This window comes from Plasmodium knowlesi (assembly GCF_000006355.2).
Source record: "Plasmodium knowlesi strain H genome assembly, chromosome: 7".
Taxonomy (NCBI): domain Eukaryota; phylum Apicomplexa; class Aconoidasida; order Haemosporida; family Plasmodiidae; genus Plasmodium; species Plasmodium knowlesi.
In genome coordinates this window covers 146,883-165,219 of record NC_011908.2, presented here as the reverse complement: position 1 = coordinate 165,219, position 18,337 = coordinate 146,883, and the positions used below count along the sequence as shown (strand labels likewise).

Here is an 18,337-nt window from a genome sequence, read left to right as displayed (position 1 = left end):
CATCCTTTTGTATATATAAATGTGTCCTTTTTGAACATTTGAAAAAAAAAAAAAAAAAAAAAAAAACATGTGATCAGTCTGAAGAGACAACATTACTTCGCTTTAAAAGGATCAGAGAAGTAATTTTAATTTAATTCAATTTAATTCAAAACTTCTGTGAGAATTTTTGCAGCGGCTTTGTGCCTTATTAGCGTAAAGCTCATAAAGCCTCTTTATTCACTTATTTTTTTCCTTTTATCATTCGAAAGATATGTTCAGTAAGTGCGCTCTATCGAAAAAGCGTTTATATATACATGATTACACACACGCATATACACACCTGTGCATACACTTCACCATCACATAAAAATATCACACAATTTTATATTCATGCTTAGTCATTCCAGCGCTGCAATAGCTTTTAAGTCTACCCAACAGTTTCGCCTCGTTTATTATGCCAACATGTTCATTTCTTTGCCCTTTGCTTTATATGTAACGAGTTGAAGGAGACGGTCGCGTTCGCAATAGCCTAATTTTTTGTGCCATGTTCCGTTGATAATTTGTTTTTCCCCCAAACTGTACACATGCACATGCATATACATATATGAGCACACTTTTTTTCAAATCAGAGGAAAGTATGTAGAAATTTGTTCCCAATGTGTAATTGTTTTTTCCTTAAGTTGCAAAATATTCGCCGTTACGTTCGATACCCTCTTTTTGTGAATGCGTTTTTGATTAAGCTCTTTTTGCTTGGTATCTCCCATTCGACCACAGCGGAGGGCGTCGAAAATTATGGGGCGCTCCTATGCTTGGCGTTTTACGACGTTATGCCGCAGGAAGTTACATTTTTGTGGACGCGTTTGTTCCTTTTAATAAGATACTTTTCCTTGTGATTGTCTTAAGCATGTATGCATCCTATCTTCTGCCAAAGTTTCCTTTTTTTTCCTCGCGGCAGGAAAACACCGTTCGAATGCGCAAAATGGTATGTAACTTTATTCCGATTTTACAATTTTTTAACTATTTTATGCGAATTCGGTTTGCGCATTTGGAATTTGTGAAAATACCTTTTCCGTCTCTCACAAAAAAGAGATATTAAAGGGAGGATTTTGCAAACGTGATGCTTAAAATGGGAGTGTAGATGCTAAAGTAATTTCCCCCTTTTTGTGCGTTTGCTTTGCTCTGCTTCGCTTTGACTTGATTTTTTTTTTTTTTTTTTTTTTTTTTTTTTTTTTTAATTACTTAAGCGGCTTATTGTTGTGATTTTATCTTCACGCAAATGTGGATTTTTTTTTTTTTTTTTTTTTTTTTTTCATCCCCATATATTTTTTCATTCTTTGTATACACATAATTTGAGTGTTTTGTTTTGCTTCCTAATGATATGCACATTCCAGAAACTTGTCGTTGAGGGATTTTCGTGAATTATATTTAGGAGCAACATACAAGCCTTTTACATACATCGTATACATGCGCCTGAATGCGCCTATTTTTACCAGCTACCTTTGCGCATGGAGAAACCACGTGTTTGAGATGCTATGCCTACGCCGAGTTTTCCATGCCAAAGCTTTGCATGTATATATAACCCTTCAGCGCAGAGTGATATGAAACAGTTTTAAGCATTTTATGGGGATACATTTTTGTGCTGTACCATTTTCATGAGGGGCTCGGAAAAATCTCTAAGCACTTCGCTGCATATGTATAATAATGCATATATTATGTATAAGCGCTTATATATATTTATAGATATAGGCTGAGTTGATGCCTTTTTTTTTTTTCTTCCTTTTCCATTCCTTTCGTTCTACTTCTTCCTACTTTTTGAATTAACAGCTAACTTCTGACTTTTCCCATTTGTTTGTTTGTTGTTTTTCATTTATTTGTGCTTTTTTCTTTTTTTTTTTTTTTTTTTTTTTTGTACTCTTTAATTAGCCATTTTTAAAAGCTGCAATTTTTCTTACCTCACGACCATTTATCATTATATATATATATGGGTCCCTGCATATACTGGTGAGCATATTCATGGTGAGTTAGCCACACTTGAAAAAAAACTTAGTTATTAACATAAGAGTATTTTTGGTGGTGCAACCACATGTAATAGAATTTGTTCTAACATAACCAAGGGGAACTGAAGCAGATTTAAAGATAGATATTTGCTTTTTGACATATATATTGAGACACTTGCAGCCTTTTTTTTTTTTTTTTCTTAAAGACAACCGTGTTTCTCTTTTACCTTTGTATATAAAAGAGTTATGAGGTGGAGATAAATTGTGAGTGCGAAGTGTCTCCTTTTGGTGTTAATAACGTATAATTTTTCATGTGCAGACGGCAAAAGGTAATGATATATTTATTAGGGATAGGAGAAAAAGTTGCAATATTGAATAAGGGAAAAATCTCCAATTGTGTAACATTGGAGGGGTAAAACTGAATTGCTAGGAAGTAAAAGTAAGATGAACGAGCTATCCGTAAATGACGCCTTTGACGACATCGAAATTGAGTCTTTTGATTTTATTTGGGAAGAATGGGAAGAGTACAAGGGAGATGTGCCCCTGTGGCAACATATATTCTGTGGAAGTATAGCAGGGCTGATGGAGCACGTTTTTATGTACCCCCTGGACACGATTAAAACGTATATCCAAACGAATGATCGTCTGAAATGTGGGAGGAGGGTTTACGACAGGTGCAGCATGTACAGACAAAATGGTAATGGGAGTAATTTCAACGACATAAAGGCTCACAAAAGTGGCTTGCATGTGGATAAGAAGAACTTTGGCACGTCTAGAGGGTGTGATGGATGTATTTATAAGAAGACATGTACATATGACAATTTTTGTAACATGAAGATGATGGCTGCGTTTAATAAAAAAGGTGTTTTCCACGCTAGCACACTTGGTGATACATCCGGTGGATTGAGAAAGAGTAAACAAAATTTGAGACAACTTCTTTGCGGAGGTTTAAATGTAGAACAGAGGGGAGTAATGCCGCAGGTGGTGAATAAAAAAATTCAATCGCGTAGATACCATAGTAGAGTAATGGATAAACACTTTGCTATCGATAATGGAAGTGTCAAGCAGGGCAAATGTGGTAATGGTAGTTGTCAGTATAACCAGTTGGTAAAATTAAGGAAATACCGAGCATGCAATTTGTTTGATAAGCCTCCTGGGGCTGTAGGTGACAGCCTGGCGATGGGTAATTCCCAGAATATGAAAATCCATTCATTAGCCAAAGGTTCTATTAGGATGGGAAGGAATACCTTAAGCAGAGCTAGAAGTGGAGGAACTGTGCAAGCAATGCAAGAAATGAAAAACTCCCAAAGGTTTGGAATTACTTGTGACACATCTGGTAGTTCTACTACGAAATGGCAATATAGAGGCCACACAAATAATCTCATATGTAACAATATTAAGGAGGGTGTTTCCCCCTCATCAGTTAATCACAAAGAAATTAATCACTTGGGCTCAAAAAAAATCACAGGGAGAATTATTTTTAAGAAGGGCATGAACGGTGTATCCATGTGTGGGAGAAAAAGTCAGTACCATAAATATGCTAGAAATGGCATAACAGTGAAAATTTGTAATCCTGCAAAAAGGGATTACATTGAAATGGAGCCACTTCTCCGCAAGGTGGGGGCAAATCACGTAATAAAAAAGAATTTGGGGGGGATGGAAAGGATAAACAATGTTTTACTAAATGATCTGTTTGGAAAATATACACATATAACGAGTAACAAAAGCAGTAACACACATTTGATGCGTGTTAAGAGGAACAATCGTCTATCTTTCAGGAGTTTAGAGGATGGTAGAGTTCCCAGAGCGACTAATGATAAGGGATATGTGATAAGTGAGTCTAACAAATTGGGCAAGAAAACCAATTTATCCTTTATTTTCTCGGAGAATAAATGCATAAATAGTGGCAATACTGATGGCGGCAACAGACTACAGTTAAGTAAATATTTGAAGCTCTTTCAAAAGACAAGTAAGAATCCCCAATATGATCATTGCCTTCCCAGTGAGACATTTAAAAGAAGTTATATGTTCCAAAAAAATGAATGGAATTTGTTCACACTCATTTTGGAAAATATAAAAAAGGGTCTTCTCCAAACCAAGTGGTACAATACACCCATAAGCGCATCAGTGTTATCTAATGGGAAAGCTGTGATAATGAGGAGCGATAGCTTCAATTCTTACTACTCCTTATTAAGAAACAATAATAACATATTTCGTAATAACCTATGTTATGTAAGTAAGAGTTATATGTACAGAAACTTGTTTGACAGAAGTATCCACTCTTCATGTAAAAATAATTTTTACAAAAATAGAAACTCCAATTTCAGCTACTCCAGATTTAGCAGAAATGGAAAAAGGTTCAACTTTATGAGGAATCTATTTCCAAATATGTCTTACGGAGTGAACATAGCGAAGCAAAACTGTAGTTTGATAAGAAGCAATGTTTCCAATCTGTACAGGGGGGTTAATGTGGTTGTGTTAGGATGCATTCCTGCGCATGCCATGTATTTCTCCACATTTGAATATAGTAAGAAGTACTTCTCCAATGTGTGCTCTAAGAATATGCCCATGCAAGTGCGGGGGAGTGGAGGTGGTAGCCGCCTGGAGGGAGGGGGGAATCACCATCTTGATATGAAGAAAACCGAGGGAGGGAACTACAAATTGGGAGATCTAAACTATTTTGGTATAGCCATCTCAGGGTTTTTAGCAACCATTGCACACGACTTAATTATCACACCCATAGATACACTAAAGCAGAGGTTGCAGTTAGGAATAAACAAAAACTCCCTGGATTCGATAAAGTTCCTAAGGGAGCATGGGATCAGGAGTTTATATTTGAGTTTGCCAATAACTCTGCTCATGAATATTCCCTACCAAATTATTATGATATGTACAAATGAAAAAATGAAGAAAGTGTATTTTGAATATTTTTGCGGAATGAGTGGGTTGGGTAGGAATAACAGCCAAGGTGCATGCACCACTGGCGGGAGCAGCGATAGGAGTTGTTCTGTAGCAGGAGGGGGACATACCAACGGCGAAGCAAAGGAAGAGAGCAAAAATACGCCTACCAGCGGTGGTGCGAAACGGGATGAAGCCGGTCATTCTTCGGAAAAGTTACATACCAGCATGGAAGGACTTAGCGGAAATAGTGACGAATTGATCAAGTCGTTCATTGAGCAAGACACAGATTCGGTGAATTATATGAGTACAAATTCTGGGCAAAAATACGCATCAAATGATAGGGAAAATACTTTATTGACGAACCAAATAAAATTCGATGGGGAACAGATGAAGGAGGAAACTTTATTTAAAAATGTAATTAACAAATTAGAGAACAATTGTATTAATGATCTTTCAGAAAGATATGACCATAAGATAGGTGACTCGTTTAACTTTACGGGGGCAAAATGCGATAATGTGGAGTTAAAGAATATGTGGCTAGGGAATTACAACAATGATGATAATAATAGTAACAGGAGGAAGGAGTTTTTTAATAAACCGTTTAATCATATTACATCTTATTTTGTTTGTGCGGGAATTGGTGGAGGAATAGCCGCGGTGGTGACAAATCCACTGGATGTTGTTAAGACGAGGATTCAGACAGAATGCCTTAACGCAAAAGGTTTCAATTTTTATCGAGTTGTATCCAACTTGTATCATAAGGAGGGTTTTCGTTCCTTTTTCAAGGGATCCATGGCCAGAATGGCCCTTTGTATTCCTGCTTCGGCTATATCATGGGGAACATACGAAACGATGAAGAGGTTTTTCAAGGTTAACCTTAATTCGGCGTAGCTTCACTTCGTGCAATGTGTGATCACATGAGTCCTCACCGGATCAATTGGGTCCATCGTCATGCGCACTAGTTTATTTTTGTATTTTTTTTTTTTTTTTTTTTTTTTTTTTTTTGGGAAGCATTTTGATTTTTGGGCGAGGGATATTTACACATGTGCCACTGTGTGCTTTTCTACCTTGTCTCTTATATGTCAATAGTGTTCTATATGAACGCGTGTGCATATTTAAACATCCAATTGAAGGTATTCTTCCTACAGGTTTATGGCTAATGTTTTTTTTTTTTTTTTTTAGTTTTTTCCTTTTCCCCATATTGCCTATTTGCTAAGCGCGAATTCGCTATGCTTCTTAACTTAAAAGAATTAGAGAAAAGAATGAATACGTTTGCGAATTATCATTTATTGTTATGGAAAAAAAATGTTTCCACTAAGCGGTACGAACGAAATAGTTCTTCACACCTTATGTGTTTTAACCTGAATAAATATCTGTTAAACGGAGGTGGGTGTGTGGAGGGATTCCCTTTCATCGTTCTCATTGTTACTTTTTTTGAATAAGCGGAAAAGAGAGGCTGAAGCAGCTCATTTGTGATAACGGTCGATGCGGAGATTCTCCAAGTGGACAAAGGGGGTTGTGCAATGTCCAAAAATAACTGTTGTACGAGCTGTCATAATTGGAAGGGTTGAAAAATCGGCGTGGGTAAACGTGCCCGGGGGGAACAGTTTTTTATGTGTTTTAATGTCGAATGGGACCATTTGTCTTATGTAATAAAATGCCATTTATCAAATGACACTGGAAAAAAAAAAAAAAAAGGTGAAATTCTTTAAACACGGGCACACTTCACTGGGTACAAGTTGGAATTTTTTTTTTTTTTTTTTTTTTTTTTTTTTCATTTCGTCATTTTTTAATATGTTGATTTCGCCATTTATTTCTCATTTGCGCGTTTCAATTTTGTGGAATAAAATTTCTTCATCCTTTAGCACAGACGAGATTTTTTCATTGTGCGTTGTGGGGACGCCCACGAACGTAAGCCTCCCTTAGCTTGTCGCGCGATCAGAGAAGTACACACCACGCGATACAAGGATGTAACATACTATTTACACGGAAAATGTGGCACTGAAAAGGTCCTCTCGGCATAATTATATATATATATATATATATATATATATATATATATACGTTTGCGTATAAGTGTATTATATATATACACGTACATATTTGTGTATGTATATTTTCAAAATTTTCAGCTGGGGCTTTTCCTTTTCCATTTTTAATTGTGTCATATTTTTGTGTCCCCGCGCGGAGTTTGTTCTCATTCTTATTTTATTTATTTTCACGAGCACGTGGATTACGTTTTCACGAATGCGCACGGCAGTCGCGCCCGTGCATACGTGAAATGTACTGCGGCCATTTTATGCCCCTGTAGCGTGTCGTACCATTTTTACAAATTCGCGCGGCTCGCATACTGTGTCACGTATGTTACAGTACAGAATTTTCATTTGTTTTGCGCTTCTTCAAGCATGTACAAATCGCCTGGATTATGTTACTTCCTTTTTTTTTTTTTTTTTTTTTTTTTTTTTTTTGTCCCTCCTTATAATAATTGCAAGGACTTTTTTTGCGTTCAAATTTTTATTCTCTCCTTAAAGTAACATTATATATATTCGTACCGCGTAAAAAGCGGCTTTTTTTTTTTTTTTTTTTTTTTTCCATTAAGAGAGTTTTCTATGCCATTTTTTTTGTTTCCCCCTGCCCCACTTGAAATGACCGCCGATAAGTAGCGGAAAATTAATACAAGTGGGATAGCTAGAAAACTTGTAACAGCATAAAAGGAGAGCGTAAAATTGCCGATCACCCACGGAAGTACTGCTATGCGGTACATGCGTATATACGCGTGTATGGATTGGTGAATGTACGTGCGCAACGTTCATTTGTTCATTTGTACAATTGTTCATTTGTACATTTGTACATTTGTACAATTGTACAGTTGCGCCTTTGCATAGTTGTGCCCCCAACCGATGAGATATAAGAACTTACTTGGCTGCAATAATGGCCGGTTGATGCGTGGAGAGAGGCAACAGCATATTTTATTTTCCATTTCATTTTTTTTTTTTTTTTTTTTTTTTTTAATCAACTGTGGAGAGAACAAATGTCTCCATGTTGCTCGGAAAATTGCACAAGTTACGCATGCGTATTTTCCCCTAAATAAGGGATAAAGGCGCGTGACTGGGGTTGTGTCGCAGTGAGAAAAAATTGATCTCCCCAGGGAATATGTATATAAATTAGATGTACATATATATATATATATATATATATATATATACATATATGTGTGTGTGTTTACCCGTTTTTGCATATACGTACATGCATGCGGGCCATTTTCTCGTTCGCATTAAAACTTGCGAAGATGCCTCTGCTCATGGCCTAACTGGAGGGATTACATGAGCATATGTGATCATTTAATTTTTCAGCCTATTCTGAATTGGCTGAAAGTTCGACCGTTTTGGGAAAGCAGATTTTCCACTGATAGGCAATCCTGCCTCAGTGGAAGCACTCACCAAGAGCGGCAAAACACACGTGTGTATGTGAACCAGTGTACTGACGTATGAATGTGTCCATATTTAAGCGAAACGTGGTATTCGTAATAAGCACAACGAGAGTTTCACGTTGATGTAAAACGCATAAAGTGGAGGGGGGGAAAAAAAAAGTGCTGTCTTTAGAACCACAGTTGTGAAGCATATGTTCAATCAGGAAAACAGGATCGCATATGAAGAAAAAGGAAGAAAAAGGAAGAAAAAGAAAAAAGAGAATTTGTTATTAAAAATAATTGTGACATCTCTCTTCTTTTCACCACACAAATATTTATCTCCTTCATATAAAATTGCACGACTATGTATATGCAAAACTCCTCGTCGAATAACCTCTTTGGATCCTTTAACAACCAAGGAAATAATGCAAATAAAGGAATTTTTGGAAATGCGAACATTCAACCCACCCTATCGAACACGGACCACTCGTCCATTTTTGGAGTTTCGAAAACACCGCAATCCAACAATGCGCTAATGAATAAGAATATGTTTAGTATGAACACGGGCTCCACTGGATTAGGCGGAAATAAAGGACTCTACGACAACATGAATAATCAATCCAATTTAGGTAACAAGAATATATTTGGAGGGTCCAGTGTAGGAAATAGTGCCAATCAAGGAAATATGGGAGGAAGTAATTTATTCATGAATTCAAGTAATCAGAATAGCTTAGGCATGAAGAATATTTTTGGAGGGACAACCAATTTAAATACCCCAGGAACGAACTTAGCCAATAAAGGGATTTTTGGAGGAATGCAACAGAATAATCAAAGCTCTGCTCCATCGTCAAGTAATCTTTTTGGCAATTTATCGTCTAATCAAACGAGCTCCGGCAATATGTTTGGGAATTTATCCTCTACTAACCAAAGTAAGGGAAATAGTTTATTTGGTGCAACGTCTCAGTCTAATCAAACACCAGGAAGTAACATGTTTGGAAATGCATCTTCAATGAACCAGAACAAGCCCAGCGGTGGGCTTTTTGGAGCGTTGCAGACGACTAATCAGGGTAATACAAGTAGTAGCATGTTCGGAAGTGCTACCGGTGGGATGAGCCAAAACAAGGGAAGTACAACTCTCTTCGGTGGAATGTCGGGCAACACGCCTACCACCGCAGGATCTGGAAATCTCTTTGGAAATGCATCTTCTATGAACCAGAACAAGCCCAGTGGTGGGCTTTTTGGAGCTCTGCAGACGACTAATCAGGGTAATACAGGTAGTAGCATGTTTGGAAGTGCTGCCGGTGGGATGAGCCAAAACAAGGGGACCAGTCTATTTGGTGGATCCTTTGGGACAGCGAATCAAGGATCAACACAGAGTAACATGTTTGGGAATGCATCTTCAATGAACCAGAACAAGCCCAGTGGTGGGCTTTTTGGAGCGTTGCAGACGACTAATCAGGGTAATACAGGTAGTAGCATGTTTGGAAGTGCTGCCGGTGGGATGAGCCAAAACAAGGGAAGTACAACTCTCTTCGGTGGAATGTCGGGCAACACGCCTACCACCGCAGGATCTGGAAATCTCTTTGGAAATGCATCTTCCATGAACCAGAACAAGCCAGGTGGAGTTTTCGGAAATTTGCAATCACCCAGCCAGAGCACAACAGGTACCAGCAACATGTTTGGCGGCCTGGGAGCGAGTCAAGCAAAGCCCGCCACGGGTGGAAACCTCTTTGGAGGAATGTCTTCAACCCCGGGGACGAGTGGAACTACCGGGACAGGTAGCAACCTCTTCGGGAGCACAGTGCAAGGTAGCCAAAATAAAACCGGCAGTAATATTTTTGGCACATTGTCAGGAGGTACACAGGGTGGAAGTAGCAGTGGCCTTTTCGGTGCAACAACTTCTACAAGTACCCCTATGGGAGGTAATAATGTATTTGCATCTTCCATGACAACGGCAACAAGCCAAAATAAATTTAATAGCATATTTGGACAGGTTGGAACAGGTGGTCAGAGTACATCTGTAAATTCTGCTACCACGGGAATTTCCTCCACTCCAGGATTAGGAGGAGGAACGCAAAGTGGTAGCACGGGTAATATGTTTGGAAGCGTATCCACAGGTACGAATTTGGGTGGGGTGGGTGACAGCAAGAATATATTTGGAACATCGTCTGGTTTTTCCTTAGGATCGGGGAATACGGGTGCGAATTCCACCGCTGGAATTGGAGGAGTGGGAACCGGGTTAAGCACAGGGGGAGTTGGACTAGGTATGGGATCCAATTTAGGAACAACCATGGGGACAAGTGTGAGCACCAACATGGGTTCAAATTTGAGTTCGAATTTGGGTTCCAATTTAGGTTCGAATTTGGGTTCTAATTTGACATCAAATATTAATACGAACTTAAACTTGGGGGCAGGTTCCGGTACCAATATGGGCGCTAATGCCAGCGGGTCTTCGAGCATATTTGGCAATTTAGGCGGATTAAATTCCAATTTGGGTGGCAACACAATGATAGGAAGTAGCGGTTTGGGCCAGAAAATGAGTACCAGTGAAGCAGGTGGAGCGTCCACCAGCCTGCTCCTCGGAAATAAAAATATGGCAGCTAATAACAGTACGTTGATGAGCACGCAGAGTAATCTGTTGTTAGGCGACAAGGGAAAGGTAACGAATTTTATGGCACAAGAATTTAAAAGTGATCAAAAGGATGAATTGTCTGGAAGTAAAGATAATTTGGACAAGTCAGTAGAAGAGTTAACTATTATAAAAAAGCAGGAAGGTATTTTTGATGAAGCATATGAAGAGGATGAGGTGTTGAGCGAGAAGGAATCTGAAGGAACATTTTACAATTATATTAATTTAATTATAAATGATAATATAAACGATATACAGAAGACAACATTTTCATTATTAAATGATCATGATTCCTTAATGTGGGATAATTTTAAAAGTAATATTTTTAAAAATTTTGTGGATTATTTAGTGAATGCTAAACAAAAAAAAAATCAAAAAGTTGTTAAGAGTAATGTGCTAGATTTGGATCCACATGAATTTCAAATTTTAATTTGGCTATATAATGTGAACGCATATAAAGTCGATTTTATTCCCTTTAAGAGTTTTTATTATTTATTGTTAAGTGATACAAATTTAAATTACTCGAAAATTTTTATCGGAAATGTGGACAAAAATTTATTTCCTGGAAGTTTTGTTGAAGTGAATGATCATTATTATATGAACTCGAAGAACCATTTCTTCAAATCTCAGATAAGTAAATACCAGGAGAGTGACTTGGTGTCAAGTAGGGATAGAAGGCGAGGCAAGAGGAAAGGAACAAACGGCACAAATGTGAACGCCTTAGATGTGGATTCCATTTATAAGCAAGTTTTGAAAGACATTCTGAATAGCTTACTAAATATGAATTTGTCTATAACGAAGGAAAATATAAAAAGAAGGGAAAAGGAGGAGTACTACGAAAACGGGGATAACAGCAACAATAATGGTAATATCAACGCTAATGTCAACGGCAAGGATAAGATAAATTCTGGCTCCAACTATACATACGAAAATTTACTGCTGAACTATTTGTTCGGAACGCTTCAACATTTACATGATAAGTTTTACAAAATCGAAATAAGCAATTATGTTGCCAAGGATTTAAACCAGATTGATGAATATTTTGTCGATTCCAAATCGAACGCCATTTTTTCTTACTGTTATGATAATTTTTATAAGAATGAAATGGACAAGGAAAACTGCACTATCCATTTTTTCTTCTACCTGGTGAACATAATGTTTCGGTGCGGAAATTACTTGGGGCTAATACAGATAATTAAGGGCGAAGAATTTGTGAAGAATTTAAGCATTGACAGTTACCTGTATGATTTTGTAATATTGCTGATAAGAATTTTATTTTTAATTTACAATAAAAGTAACGAGATAAGCATTTTCGAGAATATGAAGGTGGATTTTGACTGCACAGACATTTTTAAAAAAAAAATCAACATGTCTGTGTTGATTAATTTTTTCCATTCAATTATTTATCTCTGCGTTAACAACATTTATGCGTACGACCTGCTGTGCGTGCTGTTCTCTGACATTTTTTACAAAAAAGGGGCCATGTACACTAATAGGGATAAAAAAATGGAGATGAAAAATATTTTCCATTATACCGAGGGGAGGAGCCCAAGCTATGAGAGCCACCATGGGGAGCAGGAAGATGACGATGAGGATGATCATCATCATGACAGCCGTGTTGGGTCGAATAGAAATGACTACAATAGGGAGGGTGGCCATTATAAGGGTCGTCGGTACGATGGGGACGAGGGAGTAGTTCCCGGCAAGGATTCCATCAAGGGAAGGCGTCGAGAACAAAGATCCAAAACTCAATACAGTAACGACTACTACGGTGATTATAACGACCTCCCCTATGGTAGTGAGTACGATGAGTACTATGGTGATGGGTACGTGGTTCCCCGAAGGAGCGATGGTACAAGTAGCAGGCATCCTAGTAACCATCGCAACGGAGGGAGACGACACAACAACGATGACCTAATCAATGATGAAGGGGGAAATAGCAGAGGTAGGAGTCGCAGTAGGGGAGATGCTAATAGTAACAAGAAGAACCACTCGATGAGGGGCTACTTCAGTAGCGATGAGAATAGCAACAACGGAAGAGGAGGGAAAGGGAAAAAAGGAAAAAATAATAAAAGCTTCTTTGATATGTTCACAAATATGTTACAGAAGCCGAAGAAACCCCAAGAGGATGAATTTGGAAATTTCGAAATAAATGAAGAGATAGAGGACAGAATGAAGAGAGAATCGGAACACATATGTTACATCGAATCTTTAGGAATCACCAACAAGTATGGCTATAATTTTGAGTACTGCAACATTGAGACGAGTATATGGATCGAGTTAACTTTGTTTCTTTCGAAGAACTTTGATTTGTATGGAAGTAAGTTTCAAGAAAATTTTGATATCATGGATACCAACTTAAGTTTTTACAATTACGATGATGATAATAATGCATTTTTAAATGACACAAAATATAGAAGGGAAAAAATAAACAGCAAAATTGAAAAATTATTTATTTGTATATCCCACTGTATTGTCAACGAGAATAAAGAATTTTTTGCCATTTGTTCGAAGCTGAAGGTGGATGAAGTGATAAATAATTTTATTGTGGTGGATGGAAAAATAGCGGAAAAGGTTAAGGGAAATATATCAAAAGTTTTAAAAAATAATTTCGTGCTTTACATTAAGCTATTTTACTATCTCCTGCTAGTGGGAAATGTTTACACGACCGTTGCATTTTTATCGTGTATATCGAATAACGTACAGAGAATCCTTCTAGTGCTGACCATATTTTTGCACAAGAATGACATTTTCGAGAATGAGCAATTGAATAATATAAAATTAAAGACATTACAATTTTTGAAATTAAAAAATGATAGCGACTCATTTTTGGATCATTCCATGAATGGTATTAATGACGAAGTTTCGACTGCTGCAGCAGCGGTGGAAGCCACGGAAATTGTGGCTACCTCTGTAGCAGATAGAATGAATTTAATCAACCTGAGTTTGAATAGTAGTGACCTGCCCTATGATTATTTTGTACTTCGAAATAATAACATAAATATTTTGTTGAAAGTAACATATCTGCTTAATTTGAAGACCAGCTTAAGTATCAAACTGTTGAAGAGCATTGTGCAGGATAATCAAGACATCCTTCTGCATGAGAGTGTAATTGGGCATATAAATAACGACGGGAATATCCTTTATGGCAAATTACATGATTTTCTGTTTTTATTTAAAAATAAAGTAAAAATGAGAAAGGACACAAAATGCTACTTTTTAATGTACTACGTTTTGTACAAGAAGAAACTTTTTCATAATAATAAATTATGTAAACATAAAAATGAGAATGACGAGGAATACCATTACAAGTGCAGAAATTTTAAATACGTGCAAAGCAAAAATATTAACACGTTGAATAAAATATCCTTGGATAACTCCATCATCAGTGTCCATGGATCCATTTTGTACAAGATTTCTCAGTTCTATGCTATCCTGGCGTACTTTGCCAACCAGAGGAAAAACTACATCATTTCTTTTATCTGCTACTACATTTTGAAGGATGAGCAGAGCGCCATAAATTCCTTGATAAGGATTTACAACGACGAGCTGATATACTACTACCACAACAACGAGCGGGAGTACGTCTACATTCGCAAGTGCGCCTTCCGCTTTTATCACTTGGCCAAGGTAGGCAGGACATCAACAGCGACAATAATCGCGATGGCCATTACGGTGGCTATTACGGTGGCTATTACGGTGGCCATTACGGTGTCCATTACGGTGGCCAGAGAAGATGGATCAGCGAACCGTGTGTGCGTATACGATGAGCACTGCAGCAGTGTTTGATCCCTCGATACATATTTATGACCACCTCCCCCCTCCTTAACCTGTAGAACATGTGGCCCTCGAACGTCAAGTTGGAGTCAATTGAAAACAAGTCCTACTTAATCCTGAGCATTCTGTTCATGAAGAGGAAGATGTTCGAAGAGGCCTTTATAATCTTTTCTTCCTGCCTCATTCCGGACAACATGTTGGAGAAACTGTCCACGGCAGATTACTACAACATCGATTTATCTTCCAACTTTTTGATGACTCTACGGGAGCTGTGTCGACAGAACTATCAGGTATGGATGGAAGGAGGTTTTTCCTCCGAGCGAGTGTAACATTGAGTATACTGTTTATGTGTTGAAAATAGGATTGTGCGATTTGTGCATGTACTCAGCAACGAAATATGTTTCGCACATGTGCACATAATTCCGTCTAATGCCATTCCTTCACCCATTTGCAGATAAGCGAACTTGTAGGACAGAGCACCCTTCACGCAGTCGTTAAATTTCTGTTGCCCATCAAGGACAAGTTGGATGCTCAAGTTGTGGAGAGCATCAACTATCTGAGCACATTAAGCTATTAAAATGAAAACGCGCACGTTTGTTTTGTTTCTTTTTTCGCATGTAAAAAATTGTATTTAATTTTTTTTTTTTTTTTTTTTTTTTTCTGACTAGCAATTACATGGTCATAAATTCCATTATTTGACTTGGTAAAAGAAAAGGAGTATTCGTGCTAAGCACATTTATATGTGACCATGTGCCCGTGCGCAAGTCGGTTGAAATATCTGTATAACAGGTTGACCGATACATTTGCACATGTCACTGTGCACAGTGTACCTTTGTACACCCACTGCAATACTTTACAATTTCCTTTCGTGCCAAATTGTTTAATAATCCACCTTTGTATATCCTCTTCATGATAATTTCCTTTTTTTCATTTTTAAAAACAATGAAAAGATATATATGCCTAAAATTAATGTTCATATATCTTATCACGAAAAAGGTGTGCTCATTTTTAAAGAATCAATAAAGACTCCGTCCCTTCTGTTAATTTTTCCCTTGAAAAAAATATCATGTGGGAAGAGTCGGAGCAACTCCACAGAGGTGTGTACAGGTTAGCAGTACACGTAAACATGCGAATGTCCCAGTTTGTGAAATAAAGTAAGGGCATTTATGCGAGTGGAGAAACGAGGTGTTAGAGCGGGTTCTCTTAAATGTGTTTTCTACAAAATGGAAAGGAATATGACATTAAATTTTACACGGCATATAGAGCAGAGCTGGAGTAGAAAGTGCTCAAAGAAAAAAAAATGCTATGCCATTACGAGAATACAAGTGTAGGGGTATTACAAAGCATAAGGGCGCATACGACTAAGTTGTACATTTGTAAATGTTCACTATAAAATGTATAATCCTCTTCACACGTTCTTCTTATACAGTGCTTTTCATGTTCTGAATTGTTTGGAGTGCATTGTGGGGTTACTTTTTTTTTTTTTTTTTTTTTTTTTTTTTTTTATTTTCGAGTTTCTTCCTTTTCTGTTGGCACAACTCCCGTATAACCCCGCATGGAAGAGAGTAAATAAACTATTATTTTAGGGAGCAATTTGTTTCGTTTCTTTGTTGCGTACATGTTTGCTTAAGTGGGCCTCACGTTTTGGAAACTATATTCACACTTTCGCATTTGCCTACTTTCGCACATTTGCGCGTATGACGACCGCCGTGAGCGCATTTTCCGTATGCGAAGTACCTGGAAAATAGAGGCTTGTATGAAGCCAGCGTGAACGGAAGAGGGAAACTTTGAAGGAGGGAATGTTCAGCATGTAAACTTGGAAGAGCCTCTGCAGTTGTTGTTTACTACGTCTGTCACTTCTGCGCCAGTGTTGTTTTCCTTTCCTTTCCTTTCCTTTTTTTTTTTTTTTTTTTTTTTTTTTCTTCGCCCAGCGGGACGTCGTTTCCTCGTCCTCCTACTATGCCATTGGAATAAAGCAGAAATGAATATGATGATGAAAGTAGTACGTTTATACAAAGTGGAAGAATTCCTCCGAAGGAGTGGGAAAATTTCAGGCACATTGCTAAGTAGAAGTTACAGCACAGCGAAGATTAACAACGTCACGGCTGTTGACAACAAGTATATTTACAATGTATACAAATTGGATAACACATATTACAACAACCTGAAGGTAATAAACAGTTACGATGAATACCATGATTTGGTTGTAAAAAATGAGTACTTTAAGGATTACTCCAAATTGCAAGACAAATTTAATGATGGAGAAATGTGGAACAATAGTATAGAACATTTAGAAGACGGATTTAAACCTTCCATAGAAGAAAGGAAAGATGCTGTGAGAAACAATTTCGAAAAAATGAACGAAGAAAATGAATGCACAAATGTCATTACGTCAACAGATTTACAAGTCCTATATTTTGGTAGCTATGAAAATAATATTAGTGTACTTTTATTTGAGAAATTTAAAAGTATTATCGAAAAGAATAAAAAGTTACAATTTTTTTTTCTGGATGTTAATGTGTGTCCACAGTGTTCTTACAATTGCGATGTCACCTATGTGCCTTGCGTTTGTTTAATATATAAAAATCATTTGTTTAGAAAAAAATTAGAAATAAATTATGAAAATCCTATCGATGAGAAATACTTGGACGAGTACTTAAGTACTGTGCAGAAGAGCATAGATTCGTTCCACAAGTACAACAATAAGTTTATTTACAAACTCAAGAAGCAGAGCAATTATCTGAACACTAAGTATATAGATGTCGATAACCAGAATATCCACAAGGAGAACTGGAATACGTTTTAGTGGGCCTCCCTGGAGCGCCATGCCAAACTTTACATCTGCGCTGATATGTATGTGCATGTGTTCTTACATGTGCGCCACCTCCAACACACACACATACGTGTGGATATGCCCCTTTACAAAATAGTTCCTCCCCTTGTGGCTATTGTTTTTTTTTTTTTTTTTTTCGGCATGCTTTTATTCGTTACGACCTGTTCTTAACTGAGGTCAACCAAGTTTCCTCGATTTTTTTTTGCGCCACAGAAATTGTTGTGGTTGAATTTTCACAAGCAGCGTAAAGTGCCTTCTTCATCTAATTGAAGTTTGCCCCTTTGAGAAAGGAAACGTGGAAAAATACCCCACATTGTTATAAGTTTACGCGTGTAGAGTGATGAAAATGTTTGCGCATATGTACATGCACATACATACGTATATAACGCTTTATAGGAATTCTTTTTTTTTTCTGAACAAAACGTCCATTTTATAGTTTGCTCAGCAGTGGGGGCCGGCACATACCAATTAGTGCGCATCTAAAAGGGTGCCTTTTCAAATTTTGCAATTCTACTGCCAAGGAGTAAAAGCGTGCAGGCAAAAAAAAAAAAAAAATAAATAATATATGAAAAACAAATAAAGGTAAAAAATGCGCCAGAAACGATTGCTGAAAATAACGTTGTGGATGCGTATAATTTTTAAGTATTCGTCGTCGATTGGTCCTTTTTATGCACTTCGAAAAAAATGCACTTCGGATTTTTTAGCACCTTGGTGACCCCGTTTGTTCGCTTTCTTTTCAAAGTGTGTTATTCATTCTTAAATCTACGGGCTAGGTTTACTTTTCGCTCATCTTAGTTATTCGATGCTCCTCC

General features: G+C 37.4%; 3 protein-coding genes across 3 annotated transcripts; all 3 read left to right on the top strand.

The window, feature by feature from the left end:
- Positions 1–2,420: 2,420 nt before the first annotated feature.
- On the top strand, positions 2,421–5,768 carry PKNH_0702900 (mitochondrial carrier protein, putative; the record flags this gene model as incomplete). The annotated part of the gene is made up of 1 exon (XM_002258287.1): positions 2,421–5,768. The coding sequence occupies one exon, from the start codon at positions 2,421–2,423 to the stop codon at positions 5,766–5,768; it is 3,348 nt and encodes a 1,115-aa protein (XP_002258323.1).
- Positions 5,769–8,650: 2,882 nt separating this feature from the next.
- PKNH_0702800 (nucleoporin NUP221, putative) lies at positions 8,651–15,269 on the top strand (the record flags this gene model as incomplete). The annotated part of the gene is made up of 3 exons (XM_002258286.1): positions 8,651–14,545; positions 14,752–14,982; positions 15,147–15,269. 3 exons carry the CDS (start codon positions 8,651–8,653, stop codon positions 15,267–15,269), a joined length of 6,249 nt encoding a protein of 2,082 aa, XP_002258322.1.
- Positions 15,270–16,673: 1,404 nt separating this feature from the next.
- PKNH_0702700 (conserved Plasmodium protein, unknown function) lies at positions 16,674–17,498 on the top strand (the record flags this gene model as incomplete). The annotated part of the gene is made up of 1 exon (XM_002258285.1): positions 16,674–17,498. One exon carries the CDS (start codon positions 16,674–16,676, stop codon positions 17,496–17,498), a length of 825 nt encoding a protein of 274 aa, XP_002258321.1.
- Between the last annotated feature and the right edge of the window lie 839 nt (positions 17,499–18,337).